The sequence below is a fragment of the Cetorhinus maximus genome, chromosome 28 (genome assembly GCF_964194155.1).
Source record: "Cetorhinus maximus chromosome 28, sCetMax3.hap1.1, whole genome shotgun sequence".
In the NCBI taxonomy this organism is placed as follows: Eukaryota; Metazoa; Chordata; class Chondrichthyes; order Lamniformes; family Cetorhinidae; genus Cetorhinus; species Cetorhinus maximus.
Window position 1 is genome coordinate 8,378,421 of NC_135906.1, and position 18,241 is coordinate 8,396,661.

Here is an 18,241-nt window from a genome sequence, read left to right on the forward strand (position 1 = left end):
ACAAGCATTAAATTCCAGTAAGAAAGTGATGGTGAACTGACTCAAAACCTGCATATCATTAATGTGCAAGTACCACTATTCTGGTGCAGTCCTTGCTGCTAATTGCTGTTTTCCATCTCCCCAGGGAAGTCCCTATATGTGCTTATCCAGCAACATGGAATGTCCCAGTTTTAAAATCAGTAAACCTGTTAGTGAGCTATTAATAGGGGCCTGCACGCACTTAAATCAATCTCTCCTGCTGCTTACCAGTTTTCCTTTACATTCTATTTCTGTAGGTGAGATCAGTAACAATGAGGCTATTTAACCGGTTCAGGTGCAACTGAATGTACAAGTTTATTTCAGTTGCTTTCCCAGGACAACAAGATATTACAAATCAGCCATGTTTAAAAAGCAAGCAGGAGGAAGAGAAAAATGCAGGAAAAGAAATACAATAATACTGTCAAATGATTGAGTGGAGAACAGGACAGGGTTAAATCATCAAAATTATAACATGGAATATGGGTAAGATTGAGCAGGCTCCAGTGGCCTGGGCATTGTTGGAACACAAAGGGTGCAAATCACCCTGCCAGTGGTGTTCGTTTCCATTGGGTCTACTCCCAATCGCCCGGTCCTCCTATCCCTGGAAACTCTCAACCATCCTTCAACCAGCACCCGTTCCAACCCTAGTCAGGGTCCAGAACATATCTGCTGCTATATTAAGTAGGTGCAATACAAAAATTCTTCTGTCGCATAAAACAAATTTATAACTAAATTCCACAACAGATTTGGTTTGTGGCAAAAGAAATGTTTTATTCTGTTTTGTGTTAACCATACAAATAAAAACGCAATACACCTCTTCCTTAACATTTTTTTCAAAACTGCTATCAAGCCGTTTACACAGTATCTAGTTTTGAAGGAAAAGGTTTGCCAAGGCATGAACCCATTCCAGTAACTGAAAAAAGGACCCACCGTGCTCACAGTTACTTTCCAAAAGTTTTAAAAGCAAATTTTATACATTTTTCTTTTTTAAAGTTTTCTTTTATCTTCATAAAAAGTTTAATACAGTAGACTTCTATTTAAACAGATGTACGATCCTGCCCATTTGGAATGGTGTTATTCTATTACTAATGAAAGTATATGGTCTACTGAGATTTCACGTAGTCTGACTTCTCTTGTATTTTCAATAATGCTACTTTATTTCCTGTTGCCAGCTCCTACCTAGTTTTGTTTCTGAACTTTTTATTAAAAGAAAGCTTTGTTTTAAAAATCTGAGGTACTAAGTATTGGTGTCTCTGAACCACAAATATAATTAATGACTCATCTTGCCAGCACTCTGATTTCTATTAAATTTTTAAATGTGACTTTGTAAGATTAGTTATAAATCATTGCATTATTCGTGATCAATAGTTGACAGTGTATTGTTACTGCTGTTACAAGTACCTTTGTGAGACCAAACTCCCAACTGGTAGGAGAAAACTTGGGAAAAAAATAGCAAATTCAATTTTCAAATGAAATGTTTTATAAACAGAAGCTATCGATAAGATTGGTGTGTTTAGAACATCTCTGTATATGTAGTTGACTTCCCCACCCCATACACCAAAAATGCAAATTATAAGTGCAGGATGAGGAGGGAGCATCATTACCATGTAAGGTTTCTCGCCCTGTGAAAGAGAAACTGACACTGGATCGACTGGTGTTAGTGGAATTAAGGGGCTGCTTTTAGAAAGATGCCCTCCTGACAAATTATGCCCTGCACAAACTGCAGTTGCAACCTCAATTTCCACTTTTATATTTTGTTGATAGAAAAATGGCAAGGATTAAATGGTCAGATTAAAATCATTTTCTTTAAAAATGTTTTCCAACCCTCTGGTTCCATCTGAATAAACAGAAATCTCTTGTATTTCTTTCGAATTGAACGTTGATTTACGTTAGTGGATCACAATCTCAGATTAATGGAGCTTTACACTGCTTCACTCTTCCAGAGTGAAATAAAATGATCAGGACTGTAGGACCCTTTCTGTAATCGGCAGATAGTTTGGAAAGGCTACGCCACCATGTTGGCCACTGATTGAAACACTGTAAACATTAGGCGTGCAGAACACATCCAGAATGAATGTAAGTTCAACTATTATTTGAGTCTTGGTCATCTACTGGTGGCGGCTCAACAAGTTAACGCAGCATCTTATGCCGAGGTCTAAAGTGATCAGTGCTGAGATGGGAATTCTGCACTCCTGTGGTTAGCAGCTGCAACAGCAGGCTGTCCAAGGCCGAATACATTTCAGACTTTCCTATCAGATTTTCATCCGATTCCTATAAATCTTCCACTTGCTGAAAATTACATGGATGCCAACAAAAGTACCTTGCAATTAAAGAAAAATTACTTATGAGGCTATTTTTTTTTAAAGTTGGAACTTTTTCAGGGAGCAACTGACTAGTTCTTTTGTTTGCGCTCCCAGTCATCCCAGATTTCCCGACTCTTACACAGCCGTCCTGCAGTTTGAGTTTTTCCACAGTGTGATCTTCCAACAGTGTTCCATAACTTCCAAATCCAAAATCTGCACAGATCACCTTGGACCAACGCACAGAAACAGCAGCCTAAAGCTTCATAGGGATTGAATACATTCATAGCAAAACACGTGTAACATTTAGGGGGCAGGAAGGGTCCTGCAGCAAATGAAAAGCTCAGCTTCCACATTTTTTTTTAAAAAAGAGCTCGGGAATCTGTCTGGGACAGAGTCCTGTTGAAACTTCAATCAGTCATGTCTTTACATTTACAGTAACTGAGTCTGCACGCTCACAGAGTAAAAATTACCTTTGGGATTTAGAATTTTTACAATGACATCAAATTTCAAAAGTTCAAACACCACAACCATCGAGACAGAACGCCAGAAACGGAAGATTAAAAAAGTTAGTAAAGCTGAACCATGTGTACTTTTTGTGTGAGCGTCTGTGTGTTATGGAGATTTTTGGTACAGGCAGTGTAGATTTGGATAGACATTAATTGCACACAGAAGGCAACTACAAAAAGGACTGATTTTCAGGAATGTCACAACTCCAATCTTGTTTTTCAATATAAGGTTACTTTTGACAGTCTATGTCGAATGATTTATAAAATCCCAAGTGGAAACATTGGAAAGTGCCAGTCCTGGGCACAGACCATTCCTGCAGTCCGACATCACTTTACTAAAGTAAACTTTCTCAGCATTTCAAACTCCATTTAATTTCTAGTTACCACACTAGAAGACTTCCTCATCCCTACTGGATAAAATGCTTCTGTCTCCCACTGTTCATTCCATTTATATCATGGACTGTTTTATTCTATACTGTGATTCCAAGAGTTGTCCAATAATTCCTTTTCCCCATTGAAAACAATCCAGTAACTTTGCAATTTTGAAACAGAGAAGGAGTTTACACAAAAGGCTGTACTAACTGGGACTCAATCAGAAAAGCAGATTTCTGATAAAGGGTAACTAAGGGATGGAACTACAGAGTACATAAGGTCACAATAACTAACAAAAATCTATTATCCATTATTTCTATTTTCCTTTACATAGTGAATTTCAATTTTAAGAAAAAGTTAATAAAGGGCTTTGGCCATTGTTAACATTCACACTGTGCAGAACAGTGCAGAACAGTATCAGCTGTCACCAGGCACAGTGCTACCTCACTGCTCCAACATCAAAATCATACGGGAAAGTGCAGACCAGGTCTGAGTCAGCCCAGTCACCAACAGAGACTTTCCACAGGGTGACTGAGGTCCATCCTTCAATTATCCTTGCACAATGAGTTTTCCTTTTTTAAACACGGTGCTCCATATTCCCAAATGTCCTGTATATATTCCTGAAACACCTGTCTTAAACACAGTGGTGCCTATCTTTTGTCCACTGCTGCCAAGCTTGAAGAGGAAGTGGTCTAAAATCAGCCCTGAGAAATATTATGTTTGATTCCTAGCCAGATTCAGAGCTGCTCTGTACATCCATAAAACCAAATACTAACTTCTAGTCAGACACTAAAGACTAACACGTCATTAGCAAAAAAAAGTCAGTCTGCATTAGTTGAGTAGACCTGGATACCCCACAACAATCACATGGTCAGTGTAGGGTTCGATGTCTGTTTCTGCAGTCACTTCAACCTACACAAAACACAGCTAAACACCTGCTCACTTAGGAGCAGAGACTTTTAAAAGCAGTAATAACTTGGGTTTTATTTTCATGCATCAGTCTGTTAGTGAACTGTTTTCCTAATACAGCTGACCCGTGGAGCTGAATTTAAACTTGCACATTGCAACACTGATAGAGGTTCAAGGGATGGGATAAAACTCACAAACGTAAGGTGATGGCTAAAGTATGAGCGTAAGTCTAGTGTATATTGCTGAGAGGTAGTGTGTAAGCACTGTAACCTAAACAGGAAGCATTCCTCTATTGGTTTTAAAAGGGTTTTACAGTGAGGTAATTGGCTGCACTCAATTGTGTGAAAAATGTATAAATACCTTTTCTTGTCCTACTATATTTACAAATAGGTGGCAGGGAGCTTCTACCCAAGAAAGAATCCCAATGACCCTTCCAATGAAATCAGGTTGGAATCAAATTCTTCTCATCCTATGGGTCAAGTGAAATGAAAGCCAGTGGGCAGTGGATGATCGCTGACAGCTCATCAGTTGGAAGTGTCTGAGTTGACACTGCCGGGTCCTCCAGTGGGTGAAGTCACAGAAGATGGGGTAGTAGCATCCTGCCAGCTGCCATTAGCCTGTGAAAAAGAAGAGCAGTCAGGGTCAAACTCATTCATTCTTTGTGCCTGCTCCCTCTGGGTCTACATCGTTGCAACAGGTCACAATCGTACCCTTTCACATTTTACTAAAATAGTCATAATCAACATTCCATCCATTCAACTGAAAGCTTTTTGGTTCCTAACAGTTCTGCCCCTGTCTGCAGTTCACCCCAGGGCTCATGTTATTCACAGTACACAAGGATGGGGCTTCTCCAGGACTGCATTCATAGTTTGCCTGCCAAGAGATACATCGAGCAATGCAGGAAGGGATTCCTTTCCCAGACCTTGCTGAGACCTCTCGCTCACCAGCTCCTGGGAAGTTTGAGTGAGTCTGTCAGTCATGACAAGTCCCAGTGTGAAGTTCAGCAAAGTCCTGTGGCGTCATTGTGTTGATAAACTGTCACACCACACAGCACCTGGGAGTTTTATGCAATGATTCCTTAGGTTGAACCAACCATGAGACGAAAATGGAAGAAAGTAAAAGAAAATTCCTTACAGCCACGATAGAAAGAATTCACTCTTATCTGTGTCGCTCAGTGTGATTAGCTCAATCTACCAGTTGGATAAGAGATCAGCAATTCCAGCAGGAATTGATGTGGAATTCTCCAATGAATCAACTGTTTTGACATACATTGTCTTTTCACGCTGAATATTTTAGTTACAGGTTCCACAGCCCCATTCAATATTAATCAAATACTCCAGGTAAATCCAGTGCAATGGACAAAATACGTTCAACGCAATGAGACTCTAGGCCAAAGGAAAGGCTGCAGCCCAGATAAGCTCAATAATGGTAGAGATCAGGTCTAAGCACCATGTGGGTTTTAGGGGCAGGGGATAATGGTGGGGCATTGAAAACTATTTGGGGTAGATATGGAGACTGGGGTGAATGCAGGGGGTAGGAGGGTGTTCTGTGGGGGAGGGGGCTAAGAAGAGGTTTTTATATGGGGTTGGCTGTGGAGAGAAAGAGGGGAAGGTTCCGCAAGAACATAAGAAATAGGAGCAGTAGGCCATTCGGCCCATCTGCCATTCAGTACGACCATGGCTAATCTGCTGTCTCAACTTCACTTTCATGCTCCCCATGACCCTCGATTTCTGACCAAAATCTAATTATCTCAGCCTTGAGTATACTCAACGATGGAGCAGCCACAACCCCCTGGGGTAGAGAATTCCAAAACTTCAACAACCCTTTGAGTGAAAAAAATTCTCCTTATCTCAGTCTTAAATGATTGACCCCTTATCCTCAGGGTGTCCCTCCCCACCATGGTCTAGATGCCCCAGCCAGGGTAAACAAACTCTGAGTGTCTACCCCATCAAGCCCCGTCAGAATCTTGTGCTTCAATGAGATCACCTCTCAGTCTTCTAAACTCCGAGAGTATAGACCCAATTTACCCAGCCTCTCATCACTGGAAAAGCCTCTCATCCCAGGAACCAGTCTAGTGAACCTTCCCTGTACTACCTCCAAGGCAAGGATATCCTTCCTTAAAAATGGAAACCAAAATTGTGCACAGTACGCCAAGGTTACCCTGTACAAATCCCTGTGCAAGACTTATTTGTCCTTGTACTTGAATCCTCTTGCAATAACAGCCAACATGCCATTTCCCTTCAAAAGGTATTTCTGAAACTGAAAGGAAGAAACTACAAGACAGTTGAGACCGGACTGGTTATATCGTACAGAAACTTGGGCAACATCAAAAAGAGTGGAACAACGGCCAGATACTAATGAGATACAGAGTCTGAGATGGATGTGTGGAGTAACGAGAAAGGACAAGATCAGGAAAAAGCACAACATGGGGTCAGCGAAGATTGTGGGAGCATCAAAGAAAGTAGCTGAGAAGAGATTGAAATGGGATGGTCATCTGTTGGGGCAGGAGAGAGGAAATAAGGTGAAGCGAGAGATGGAGATAGGACTGGCGAGAAGAAGAGGAGGAAGGCCTGAGACTAGATAGAAAGATGTGGCAGTGGGAGACTTAAATGTAGCAGGATTGGAAGGGGAATGAGTAACTGACAGGAGGATATGGAGAAGGGTGAACAACCAGCATTGTGACGACATCAAGTAAAATGGGAGAAGCTGAAAGAAGACTACCATAGCGAATACCCTCACACTTCCCCACACTATACTCAATCTGCAACCTTGTTGCCCAATCATTTAACTTGTCTACTCTCTTTGCAGCCTGTGTCCTCCTGACAGTTTACATTTCCATAGCTTTGTATCATCAGCAAACTTAGATACATTATTCTTAGTCTCTTTGTCTAAGTCATTAATATAGATTATAAATAGCTGAGGCCCCAGCACTGATCCTTGCAGTAATCCACTAGTCACAGCCTGCCAGCTTGAAAATGCCTCTTTTATCCCTACTCCGTCTTTACTGTCCACTGACTAATCCTTCATCCTTGTTGAAATATTGCCCCAACTCCATAAGTCTTTTTACTGCGTAAGAACTTTTTGTCTGGCACCCTACCAAATGTCTTTTGGAAATCCAAGTATACTACATCTGCTAGCTTCCTTTTATCTACCCTAGTAGTTACATTCTCAAAACACACTAATAAATTTCTCAAACATGATATTACTTTTGTAAAACTATGTTGATTTTGTCTAATCTTACCATGATTTCCTAAGTGCATTATTAAGACTTCCTTAATAATTTCCTGACGATTGATGTCAGGCTAACTGGCCTGTAGTTCCCTGTTTTCTCTCCCTCCTTTCTTGAACAGTGTTGTTACATTTGCCAACTTACAATTTGTTGGGACCAAATCTAAGGAATTCTGGAAATTCATAATCAATGCACCCACTATCTCTGCAGCTACCTTTTTTAGAACTTTAGGACATAGGCCACCAGGTCCTGGGGATTTGTCGGCTTTTAGTTCCTTGAGTTTCTCTAATACTTTTGCTCTGCTGATATCAATTACTCCTATTAGCCCCTTGGTTACCCTCTATTTCTGGGATGGAATTTGTAGCTTCTTCTGTGAAGACAGACACAAAATATTTGTTCAATAGCCATTTCCTCATTCCCCAGGATGAGAGGAGAAGAGGAGGGCTCCATGTGGGGGGTGGAGGGGAAGGGGGCGTGATACTGCCTGTGGGGGTTCCGCACCAGAGGGTGGATGGGGGAGGGTTGAAGAGGAGGGAGGATTGGCTGCGTGGAGGGGAGAAGGGTCCACACCCAGGCAGTACGGGGCTCAGTGCGTGGGGGCGGGGCAGCGTGGAAGGGCTCCGCACGTTTGAGCGCAAGTGGATCAAAGGTAAGGCGTTCCATTTGAGGGACGAGAGAGGAGGGGCTCTGCGTAGGGGGCTGAGGAGGAGGAAGGCTTCCATGCACATGGTGGAAGGAATGGGAGGAAGAGGAGGAGGGATTTTGTGTGTGTGAAGGTTGGTGTGGTGGGTTTTCACATGCAGTTTGAGAGTTTTATCAGCATGTGCACAGGGTCGGGGGGGGGGGGGCTGCTGCGGTGGTGCTGTGGGGTTTACACTAGTTCCATTCATGTGTCACAAGGATTGGGGGAACAGGGTTTACACTAGTGAGGAGGGAATCAGGTCAACCTAGGGGGGCTAGGAGGCAGCAGCCTGCTCTTCCTGGACCACAAGCTATGCTGGAAAGACACTCCCCTCTTCCACACAGAATTCCTCACCTCCCTTTAGCTGCTGGGCTTCCCATGACCTGGGAAACCCAGATGGTCAGGGTTAAACCTGGGAGAGGTGTCAAATCCAAGGCACACAGCTTCATGAGTGTCCAGCCTCCAGGGAGCAGGTTGGTCAACTGTCCCTGCCTTTGTCCCACCTTCATTAAAACCAGGATTGTGGGCTTGCTTGGTTTTGAGATGTATTTATAACACACTTCACCTGAAGCTCCTCTAAAGCTGTGAAATCTGAAGCTCCATTATAGTCCCATTCTCAATCACAAAATGGTAGACACAGCATCCAGGCACGCTTTTCATGCAACTTGGTAACATATACTGATGCAACACTGACATCAGACATAACAACCCTATCAAATACACACACACACAACATACATACAAACATATGAAATAGGAGCAGGAGTAGGCCACTCAGCCCCCTGAGCCTAGCCCGTCATTCAATAAAATCATGGCTGATCTGATTTTAACCTCACATTCCTGCCTACCGCCTATAACCTTTCATCCCCTTGCTTATCAATAATCTATCAACCTCTGCCTTAAAGATACTCAAGGACTCTACCTCAACCACTTTTTGAGGAAGAGGTTTCCAAAGTCTCACAACCCTCGGGGAAATTTTTTTTCCTCATCTCTGTCCTAAATGGGCGACCCCTTATTTTGAAACAGTGACCCAGATTCTTCCACAAGAGGAAATATCCTTCCCACATTCACCTGTCAAGTCCCCTCAGGTTCTTATATGTTTCAATCAAGTCGCTTCTTACTCTTCTAAATTCAAGACTAGCCTGTCCATCCTTCCATCATAAAACAACACACCCATTCCAGGTATTAATATAGTAAAACTTCTCTGAACTGCTTCTAATGCATTTACATCTTTCCTTAAATAAGGGGACCAATACTGTACACAGTACTCCAGAGGTGGTCTCACCAATGCCCCATATAACACACACACACTTACAGTCAGATACCAGTTAATTGAAGTGTTTAGACATTATTCTGCTTACTGACAGGACCATTGACTTTCAGAATGGCAAACTCAAGCCATCTCTGATGTACGGCTTAAAGTAGAGGTGGCTGTAAATGGTGGTCAGATACAAACAGGTCTGCCAAGGGTCACAAGTGATGAAAGCACGGGTGGCTGCCAGGTTCTATTAAGAACACCCTGGTCATTCCCAGAAACAATGCATACAATAGAATGAGAGTGAGGATTGAGAGGAGCCAATCTTAACTAGGAATGAATAAAAATCAAAAAATGGCAAAGAACTTTCAACTCATAAAGGGTTAAAGCCACGAGTTTAAAATAAGAAAAGCTGACCCTTACATCTATACGTCTTGGGGTGTACATCTGGCTTGCCGCCATCTCATCACTGTATCCGCCTGTCTGGTGTATAACATGACGCAGGGAATCCACCTAAAGAACACAATAAGTCAATTTAGAAGTTTCTTCACAGATTACAGAGGGAACAAGCTGAGTTATTGGTCTCAATTCTTCATCCTCCAGCCCCCATTTTCACAATGGCCAGGATTTTCCAGCCCTGTTGTGACAGGGCCTACCGGGGGAGATGCGCCGGCCCAGCCAAAAGCCCATTGACTTTGGTAGGACCGAGCAATCCCGGCAGCGGGCGGGGCTAGAAAATCCCAGCGGGTGAATGATGATGAAGTGAGAACATTTTGATTGTACTGGTTAGTAGAAGTTGATTCACAGGCCACACTGTGGGTATCTCAGTCCCCGATAACAATCCCGACAGCAAAGCAAATTTCAAACTTGGATTCAACTTCTGCTCCCAATTTGCTTTTAGAATCTCTTCTCGTAAATTAATGTTAATTTTGCAAAGGTAATGGATTAGGCAGCAGATTTAATTGAACTGACAACTGAACATTTTATTGTGTGATTTTGGAGGGGGGCCATTGTGTACATTATGTTTGAAGTCGACAGGGTCCACAATGCAAATAGTGAAAAATGGTGATACACGATATACAGTATCTTGTCTGCTTGAAGTTATGCAGCTGAAAGCTCCACTGCATGTTACCCTGGACTGGAAGGTATTGGCGAACCATGCTGGATATCGAGCAATTGCTTCAATTCTTCTCAGTAATAGCTTCACATAACTGATTAGGCTGTGTATGACTTGCTTTTTTTTGTTCAGTTGGTCACATTTTTACCAGTCATTTAAATGCATAGCAACACCAGCACTCACTTCTAGTGGTGGTAGCCTTCTGTCTCATAAGATGATGGTGGCCAGCCCTGTGTTAAGCGTTGCCTGGTGTGACACAGGAACCCCATTCTCGCATGGCACAGCAGTTTCTGCCTCATTCACTTCTAGTATTACTATTGTATTTGAAATCTACCTTTAAAGGAGGCAGTCTTAATAAACAAGAGGCAGCTTCTTAGAAGAGTCCAAGATGACAGCTGAAATTATGGGTTTAGCAGCAATACCTTTGGGCCGCATTTTAGTGGTGATCTGGACACTTACACTTCAGATTTATATTAACCCTGAGTTATAAAATCTGCAAACAGCACCATATTCCAACACCAGACTCTGAATGTCGATCTGTGATTCAGAATAACACTGCTTAGGCGAGTTGAGATAGCATTTCAAGGCAGTTTCTTGTATCTCAGGTGAAAATATTTTAAAGGGAGAAAAATCTCAGGTGTTACTGCTTATTAAATTAATTAAGTGCTGAAAAGTTCTTTTGTATAAATGTGCTCATTTCAGACTTTACTTCTTTTCTGTTTTGAACTAAAAAGCAAGGGTAGGTTTGAGCATTGCTTCTACTGAAGAATTGATACTTAGCCCTGAAATTACACCATGGGATACACTCCAAATGTTTGCTTGAAATTCCCATCTCTGTTATTTTGTGGAGGCATTTTTATCAATTCAAATTAAACATTGTTACCACAAGGAGTAGTAAATAATAGGAAACTACTTAGGGCAGTTAGATAAAATACATGAGGGAGAAAAAACAGAAAGATGCCCTGATAGGGCTAGATGAAGTAGGGTAGGAGGCTCAGGCTGAACATAAACAATGTCAGGCTAAAATGGCTTGCTTCTGTGCTGCAAACACCATGCAATACTATGTAAACAGGGCAATGCCTACTCTGAATACTGGAGGCAGAATTCAGGAAGCATCACACAGCCACTTTGTGACGTCGAAGGATTATTACTGAGCCAGAACTTTGCAAACAAAAGATGGGCAATAACGGGTCAGCAATGATGTACGCTGAATCAAAAAAAATTCTTAAAAGCTGCTATAATGGTTCATGCTGGTGGCTGATAAAGCAGCCACAGTAACAAGGTTTTACAGAGCAGAACATAAGAAATAGGAGCAGGTGTTGGTCATTTGGTCCGCTATTCAATGGCTCCACTGTCCAATACAATCATGGCTGATCTTTCACCTCAACTCCACTTTCTGGCACTATCCACATATCCCTTAGTATCCAAAAACCTATATTCAACAACTGAGCACTCTGGCTGTGAGAATTCCAAAGATCTACAATGGTTTCAAGTGAAGAGATTTCTCCTAAAATCAGTCCCAAATGGTCAACCCCTTATTCTGAGACTGTGATCCTAAATACTAGAATCCCCAGTCAAGGGGCAAATCCTCCCACCACCTATCATGTCAATCACCTGAGGAATTTGATATGTTTCAATGAGATCACTGCTCATTCTTCTAAATACCAGGGAATATAGGCCCGGTCTACTCAATCTCTCCTCATAGCACAATCCTCTCATCCCAGGAATCAGCCTAGTAAACTTTTGTTGCACTCCCTCCAAGGATTAGGAGACCAAAACTGCACACAATACTCCAGGTGTTGTCTCACCAAGGCTCCATATAATTGCAGCAAAATGTATTCATTCCTAAGCTCCAAGCCATTTGTAATAAAAGCTAACAATACCATTTGTTTTTCTAATTACTTCCAGCATCTGCATGTTTTTGTGATTCTTGTACAAGGACACCTGGGTTCCTCTGAACACCAGCATTTCCCACTCTCTCACCATTTAAAAATATTCTGCTTTTCTATTTTTCGCTCCATAGTGGATAACTTCACATTTATCCACGTTACATTCCATCTGCCATATTCTTGCCCACTCACTTGTCTGTCTATATCCCTCTGCATCCTCTTTGCATTCTCTCACAGCTTACTTTCTTCCCTAACTTTGGATAGTCAGCACTCTTGGATACATTACATGCTGTTCCCCCCATCTAAGTCATTGCTATGGCTGAGGCACTGATCCTTGTAGTAACCCATTATTTATATCCTGCCAGTACGAAAATGACCCGTTTATTCCTATTCTCCGTTTTCTGTCCATTAACCAATCCTCAATCCATGCTAACATATTACCCCCACTCCAAGAACTCCAATTTTGTGTGGCGCCTAAACAGATGCTTTTGAAAATCCAAATACAATGCATCCACCGATTTCCTCTTTATTTATTCTGCTAGCTACAATGTCAAAAAATCTCTAACAGCTTTGTCAAACATGATTTCCCTTGACTCTGTCTAGTCATATTGTAATCTTTTGTTAACATGCCCTTTAATAACAGATTCAAGCATGTTCCCTACTACTCATGCCAGGCTATCTGGCCTGTTTTCTATTTCACTCCTTTCTTGAATAGTGGAGGTTAATATAAGCTGCTTTCCAGAGCATTATGTTGAGGAACCGACTACAGAACAGGCTATTTTAGATCTAGTATTATGTAACATAAAAAGGGCTAATGAATAATCTTGCTGTAAAAGAACCTTTAGGGGTGAATGGCCAGAATATGATAGAATTTTACATTATGTTTGAAAGTGAGGTAGTTCAATCTGAAGCCAGGGTGTTTAATTTGAGCAAAGGGAATTAAGAAGGTATGAGGGGCAAATTGGCTGAGATGGATTGGGAAAATACATTAAAAGGTATGACCGTACATAGGCAATGGATCGTCTTAAAAGTATTATTACATAGTTTACAGCAATTATACATTCCTTCAAGGCACAAAAACCCAAAACGAAAGGTCAGTCAGCCGTGGCTAACAAAGGAAGTTAGGGATTGTATAAGTGTAAAAAAGGTCTATGAAGTTGCCAGAAATAGTAGTAAACCTGGGGATTGGGAGGATTCTAGAATACAGCAAAGGAGGACCAAGAAACTGGTAAAGAAAGGGAGAATAGAATATGAAAGTAAACTAGCAAAAAACATAAAAAACAGACTGTAAATACTTCTATGGGTATGAAAAAAGGAAACACATGGTTAAGGCAAATGTGGGTTCATCATATGCAGAATCAGGAGAATTTATAACGGGGAATAGAGAAATGGCAGAGAAGCTAAATAATTACTTTGTGTCTGTCTTCACTGAGGAAAATACAAGAAATCTCCCAGATTTAGAGGTCCAAGGGACTCGGGAGAATGAGGAGTTGAAGGAAATTTGTATTAGTAAGAAGGTTGTATGGGAGAAATTAATAGGGCTGAAGGTTGATAAGTCCTCAGGACCTGATGACCTACATCCCAGAGTGTTGACAGAGGTTGCTATAGAGATAGTGGATGCATTGGTGATCATTTTCCCAAACTCCATAGATTCTGGAATGGTTCCTGCAGATTGGAAGATAACAAATGTCACTCCATTATTTAAGGAGGGAGGGAGAGAGAAAACAGGGAACTGCAGACCTGTTAGCCTTACATCAGCAGTAGGGAAAATGCTAGAATCTATTATACAGGATGTGCTAAATGGACACTTGGATGATAATGATCTGATTGGGCATAGTCAGTGTGGATTTATGAATGGGAAATCATGTTTGACGAACCTGTTGGAGTTTTTTGAGGATGTTACTAAAGGGGAGTCAGTGGACATAGTTGGACTGTCAGGAAGCTTTTGATAAAGTCCCCTGCAGGAGGTTGGTTAGCAAAATTAAAGCACATGGGATAGGAGGTAACATACTGGCAAGGATTAAGAATTGGTTAACAGGCAGAAAACAGAGAGGAGGAAAAAACAGGTCATTCTCACATTGGCGGGCTGTAACTAGGGATCAGGACTCAGGCCCCAGCTGCTCATGATATATATCAATGATGGATGTGGGGACCAAATGAAATATTTCCAAGTTCGTGGATGATACAAAGCTAGCTGGGAACGTGCGCTGTGAGGAAGATGCAAAATAGTCTCAAGAAGGTTTGGGCAGATTTAGTGAGTAAGAACATGGCAGATGGAATATAATGTGGAAAACTGTGAGGTTATCCACTTTGGTAGGATGAACAGATGCACAGAGTATTTCTCAAATGGTAAGAGATTAGAAAGTGTAGATGTACAAAAGGACCTGGGCGTCCTTGTCAATAAGTCACCAAAGGCCAACATGCAGGTGCCGCAGACAATTAGGAACGCTAATGGAATGTTAGCCTTTATCGCAAGAGGGTTTGAGTACAGGGGTAGTGAAGTCTTGCTTCAGTTATATAGAACCTTGGTTAGACTGCACCTGGAGAACTGTGTGCAGTTTTGGTTCCCTTACTTTGAGAAGGATATTACTGTCATAGAGGGGGTGCAACGAAGGTTCACCAGACTTGTTCCCAGGTTGGCAGGACTGCTTTATGAAGAGAGATTGGAGAAACTGGGCCTGTATTCTCTAGAATTTTGAAGAATGAGAGGTGATCTCAATGAAATCTACAAAATACTTAAAGGGCTAGACAGGGTAGATGCAGATAAGATGTTTCCCCTGATTGGGGAGTCTAGGACCAGGGGACACAATTTCAGTATAAGGGGGAAGCCACTTAAGACAGAGGTAAGGAGAAATTTCTTTACTCAGAGGACTGTGGATCTTTGTGGACTTCTCTACCCCAGAGGGCTGTGGAAGCTGTTATTGAGCATGTTTAAAGTAGAGATGACAGGTTTATAAATGCCAATGACATAAAGGGATATGGGGATAGTTTGGGAAAAAGGCACTGAAGTGGATGATCAGCCATGATCATAATGAATGGCTTGATGAGCTGAATGGCCTACTCCTGCTCCTAAGTTCCTCCTAATCAATGGGGACTGTTCTGGAATCTGGGGAATTGTGGAAGATCAAAACCAATACATCCACCATCTCAATAGCTACCTCTTTTAGGAACCAAACCTGCGCCAAGTGCATCTTACCCTTCCCCATTGTCCCCATGACCTCTTTTTCAGCTCAGGAGCAAACCTACAGTTAGAGGTTACAAACTGTTTCATGAAGTCTACTATCTAAAGTGATCCTGAGGCAAACCAAGGCGCATACTATTCTGTATTTAAGGAAATTCAGAGAGGGAATTACAGACCAGTTAGCCTAACATCTAATCTTGGGAAATTTCTAGAGTCTATAATTAGAGATAGAGTGACTGAACACACTGAAAATTTAGCTGATCGGAGAGCGCCAGCATGCATTTGTAAAGGTTAGATCATGCCTTACAAACCCGAATAAAATTCTTGAACAGGTGACACAAAGTAGTGGACAGGGGAATACTTATCAATATTATCTATATGGACTTCCAGAAGGCATTTGTTTAAGTACCTCAGAAGAGGCTGTGAACTAAAGTTGAAGCTTATGGAATTTTTGTTAATCAAAGGTATTAAAAGACATGGGGAAAAGCTGGTGTATGGAATTAGGTCACAATTCAATCGTGATCTCACTGTGTGGGGAAACAGGTTGCAGGGACCAAATGGCCCACTCCTGTTTCTAATGCAATTTTCACATTTTTAACTGAATAAAGAAATGCCACTTTTTCGCAAAACTATTGAAACTTTCACCTGTTTTTCTTTGATCCAACGTTAGGAACTTTGAAATCTGTGAAGCATCTGTTTCGAAATAATAATTTCAAAGTCCTCCACGAACTTGCCTCTGCCTATCTCTATAACCTTCTCCAGCCCAGAACCCTATGAGATCACTGAACTCCTCAAATTCCAAGCTGTGGCGCATTTCCAATTGCCATTGCTCCCATTGCTGCTAGGCCCTAAACTCTGGAATTTCTACCCTTTACCTCCCTGCCTCCTTCAACTCCTTTAATATGCCCCTTAAATGCTCCGTGATGGTGTCCTAATGCCTCAAGTGGTTTGGTGTCAAATTTTATTTGATAACATTCTGGTGAAGTGCTTTGGAACATTTTATTACATTAAAGGCGCTATATAAATGCATGTTGTAGTTGTTTTGTTGTTTGTGTGTGTGTGTGTGTGTGTGTGTGTGTGAGAGAGAGAGAAAACGTGTATGTGTGTGTTCCTATTTAAGTGTCGTTCATCTGTAATATCTTCCAGTTCTGATGAAGGGTTTACACTGCATATTTTAACTGTCTGCCCTCTCCACAGATACTGACAAACCCTGCTGAGGATTGACAGCATTTTGTTTTGGTGACAGTATAGCAGGACTGTCCAGGCAATGTTCCTTCATGCCACATCTTAGAGACACATGTTCTACTAAAGAAGATTGACTTCCTAGTTCCATATGCTAGGCTTAGACTGCAAACTGACAAAGAAGTTTTGTTTTGTGAATCTCCAACACCACTAAATAAACTCCTCCATTGGGAAAAGTGTGCAATCACAGCATGACAAATTTACGTAGGTAATTGTAATTATAAATTTGGAAATAGGAATTTAAAATGGAACTACGAAAATTTAGACAGAATTACATCTGCATCCTGCACAATGATCTACTGGCTTCTAATTCCACTTCAGCTGAAAACAATACTAGTATTAACTCCCTGTATGCAATTCCAAGGTAGATCGATTGGTATATATCTCTCAGATACTATGTCTACCTGTAATCTGTTGCTGTCACACTTTCAATGCCATGTGCAGATAAACCTATCCATTCTTAAGTACACTTGGACATATTCGACAGAAGGCATTTCAGTGTGACCATTACTGGGCATCAAAGGGAGATGGATGTCCTCACTCACAACTAGACAGCATCTGAATTATAGTGAAGGGTATAATCTGTATTTTAAACCAATTTGTTAAAAAAAACCAGCTCATCATTCAATGGATAAGCAAAACAACAAATGTCAGTTCTGAAAATGTCAGAAGTGAGGAGAAAATAGGAATCTAGAGATGAAAATTGACACACTGATTCAGATTATAATGGATATGTTGGCCTGCTTAACCCTGTCCCTTTCCCTTGGTAATTTATCTCCACTAGCAGTGTCCATTATGTTCCTGACATTGTTAAAAGGCTATAAAGCCTCAATTATAACTGTGTGCTGTCTAACAGGTCACTTCCAATGAATGTCAGTACAGTAACCAGTTAAGGCAGCTGATACTACAGAATGGCATGTATTGCAACAAGCAGAATATCTGATCTGAAGGACCAGCTCACATCGAGATGGATGATAACTCACAATAAAAAGTACAGATTCCGTGAGTTCCTCTTCTTCCCACTTGAGCCCAGGTAAGAATCCCATGCAGCCAATCACACAAAAACGAAGTGACCCGCTGGAGGGGACCTACTAACTTCTCCAAAGATTCAGTAGGTTCAAGCCATTGGCCAAGGCCACAGCCCAACCACCTCTCCACCTCTTATCCTGCAAGATCATTTCACCCCACCCAACAGTCGGGCATGCACGTGAGTGCATCAAGTGCCTGCTTCCTATTACAGGCTCACACATGGTCTCAGGTTAAACAGATGAGAGAATTCAGACCTGCAACAACCTATGCAGATCTACAAAATACTGCAGAAGCACAGCTTTCACAGAGTTTCACTGGCACACTGGTTGGAGTGGATGGGAAGGGCCTATTTACTTTAGCAGAGTGGTGAGTGGCTAGGGGGCATAGATTTAAAGTGATTGGTAGAAGGATTAGAGGTGGGATGATGTTAGGGGAAAATTAAAAATGCTAAAAGAGAACACTGTAAGAATTTACTGAAGAACACTTAAAATCTTCAGGCAGACATGGCT

General features: G+C 41.5%; 1 protein-coding gene across 3 annotated transcripts in view; it reads right to left on the reverse strand.

Annotated features, from left to right (window-relative positions):
* Window positions 1–763: 763 nt before the first annotated feature.
* pbx4 (pre-B-cell leukemia transcription factor 4) overlaps window positions 764–18,241 on the reverse strand; it is a 372,521-nt gene continuing 355,043 nt past the window's right edge. For all 3 annotated transcript variants that reach the window (XM_078531151.1, XM_078531153.1, XM_078531150.1), the window contains 2 exons: window positions 9,698–9,787; window positions 764–4,725 (listed from right to left, as the gene is read on the reverse strand). In XM_078531151.1, the coding sequence (XP_078387277.1) occupies window positions 4,633–4,725; window positions 9,698–9,787 (183 nt within the window). In that variant the 3' untranslated portion in view covers window positions 764–4,632. The remainder of the gene's footprint in view (window positions 4,726–9,697; window positions 9,788–18,241) is intronic.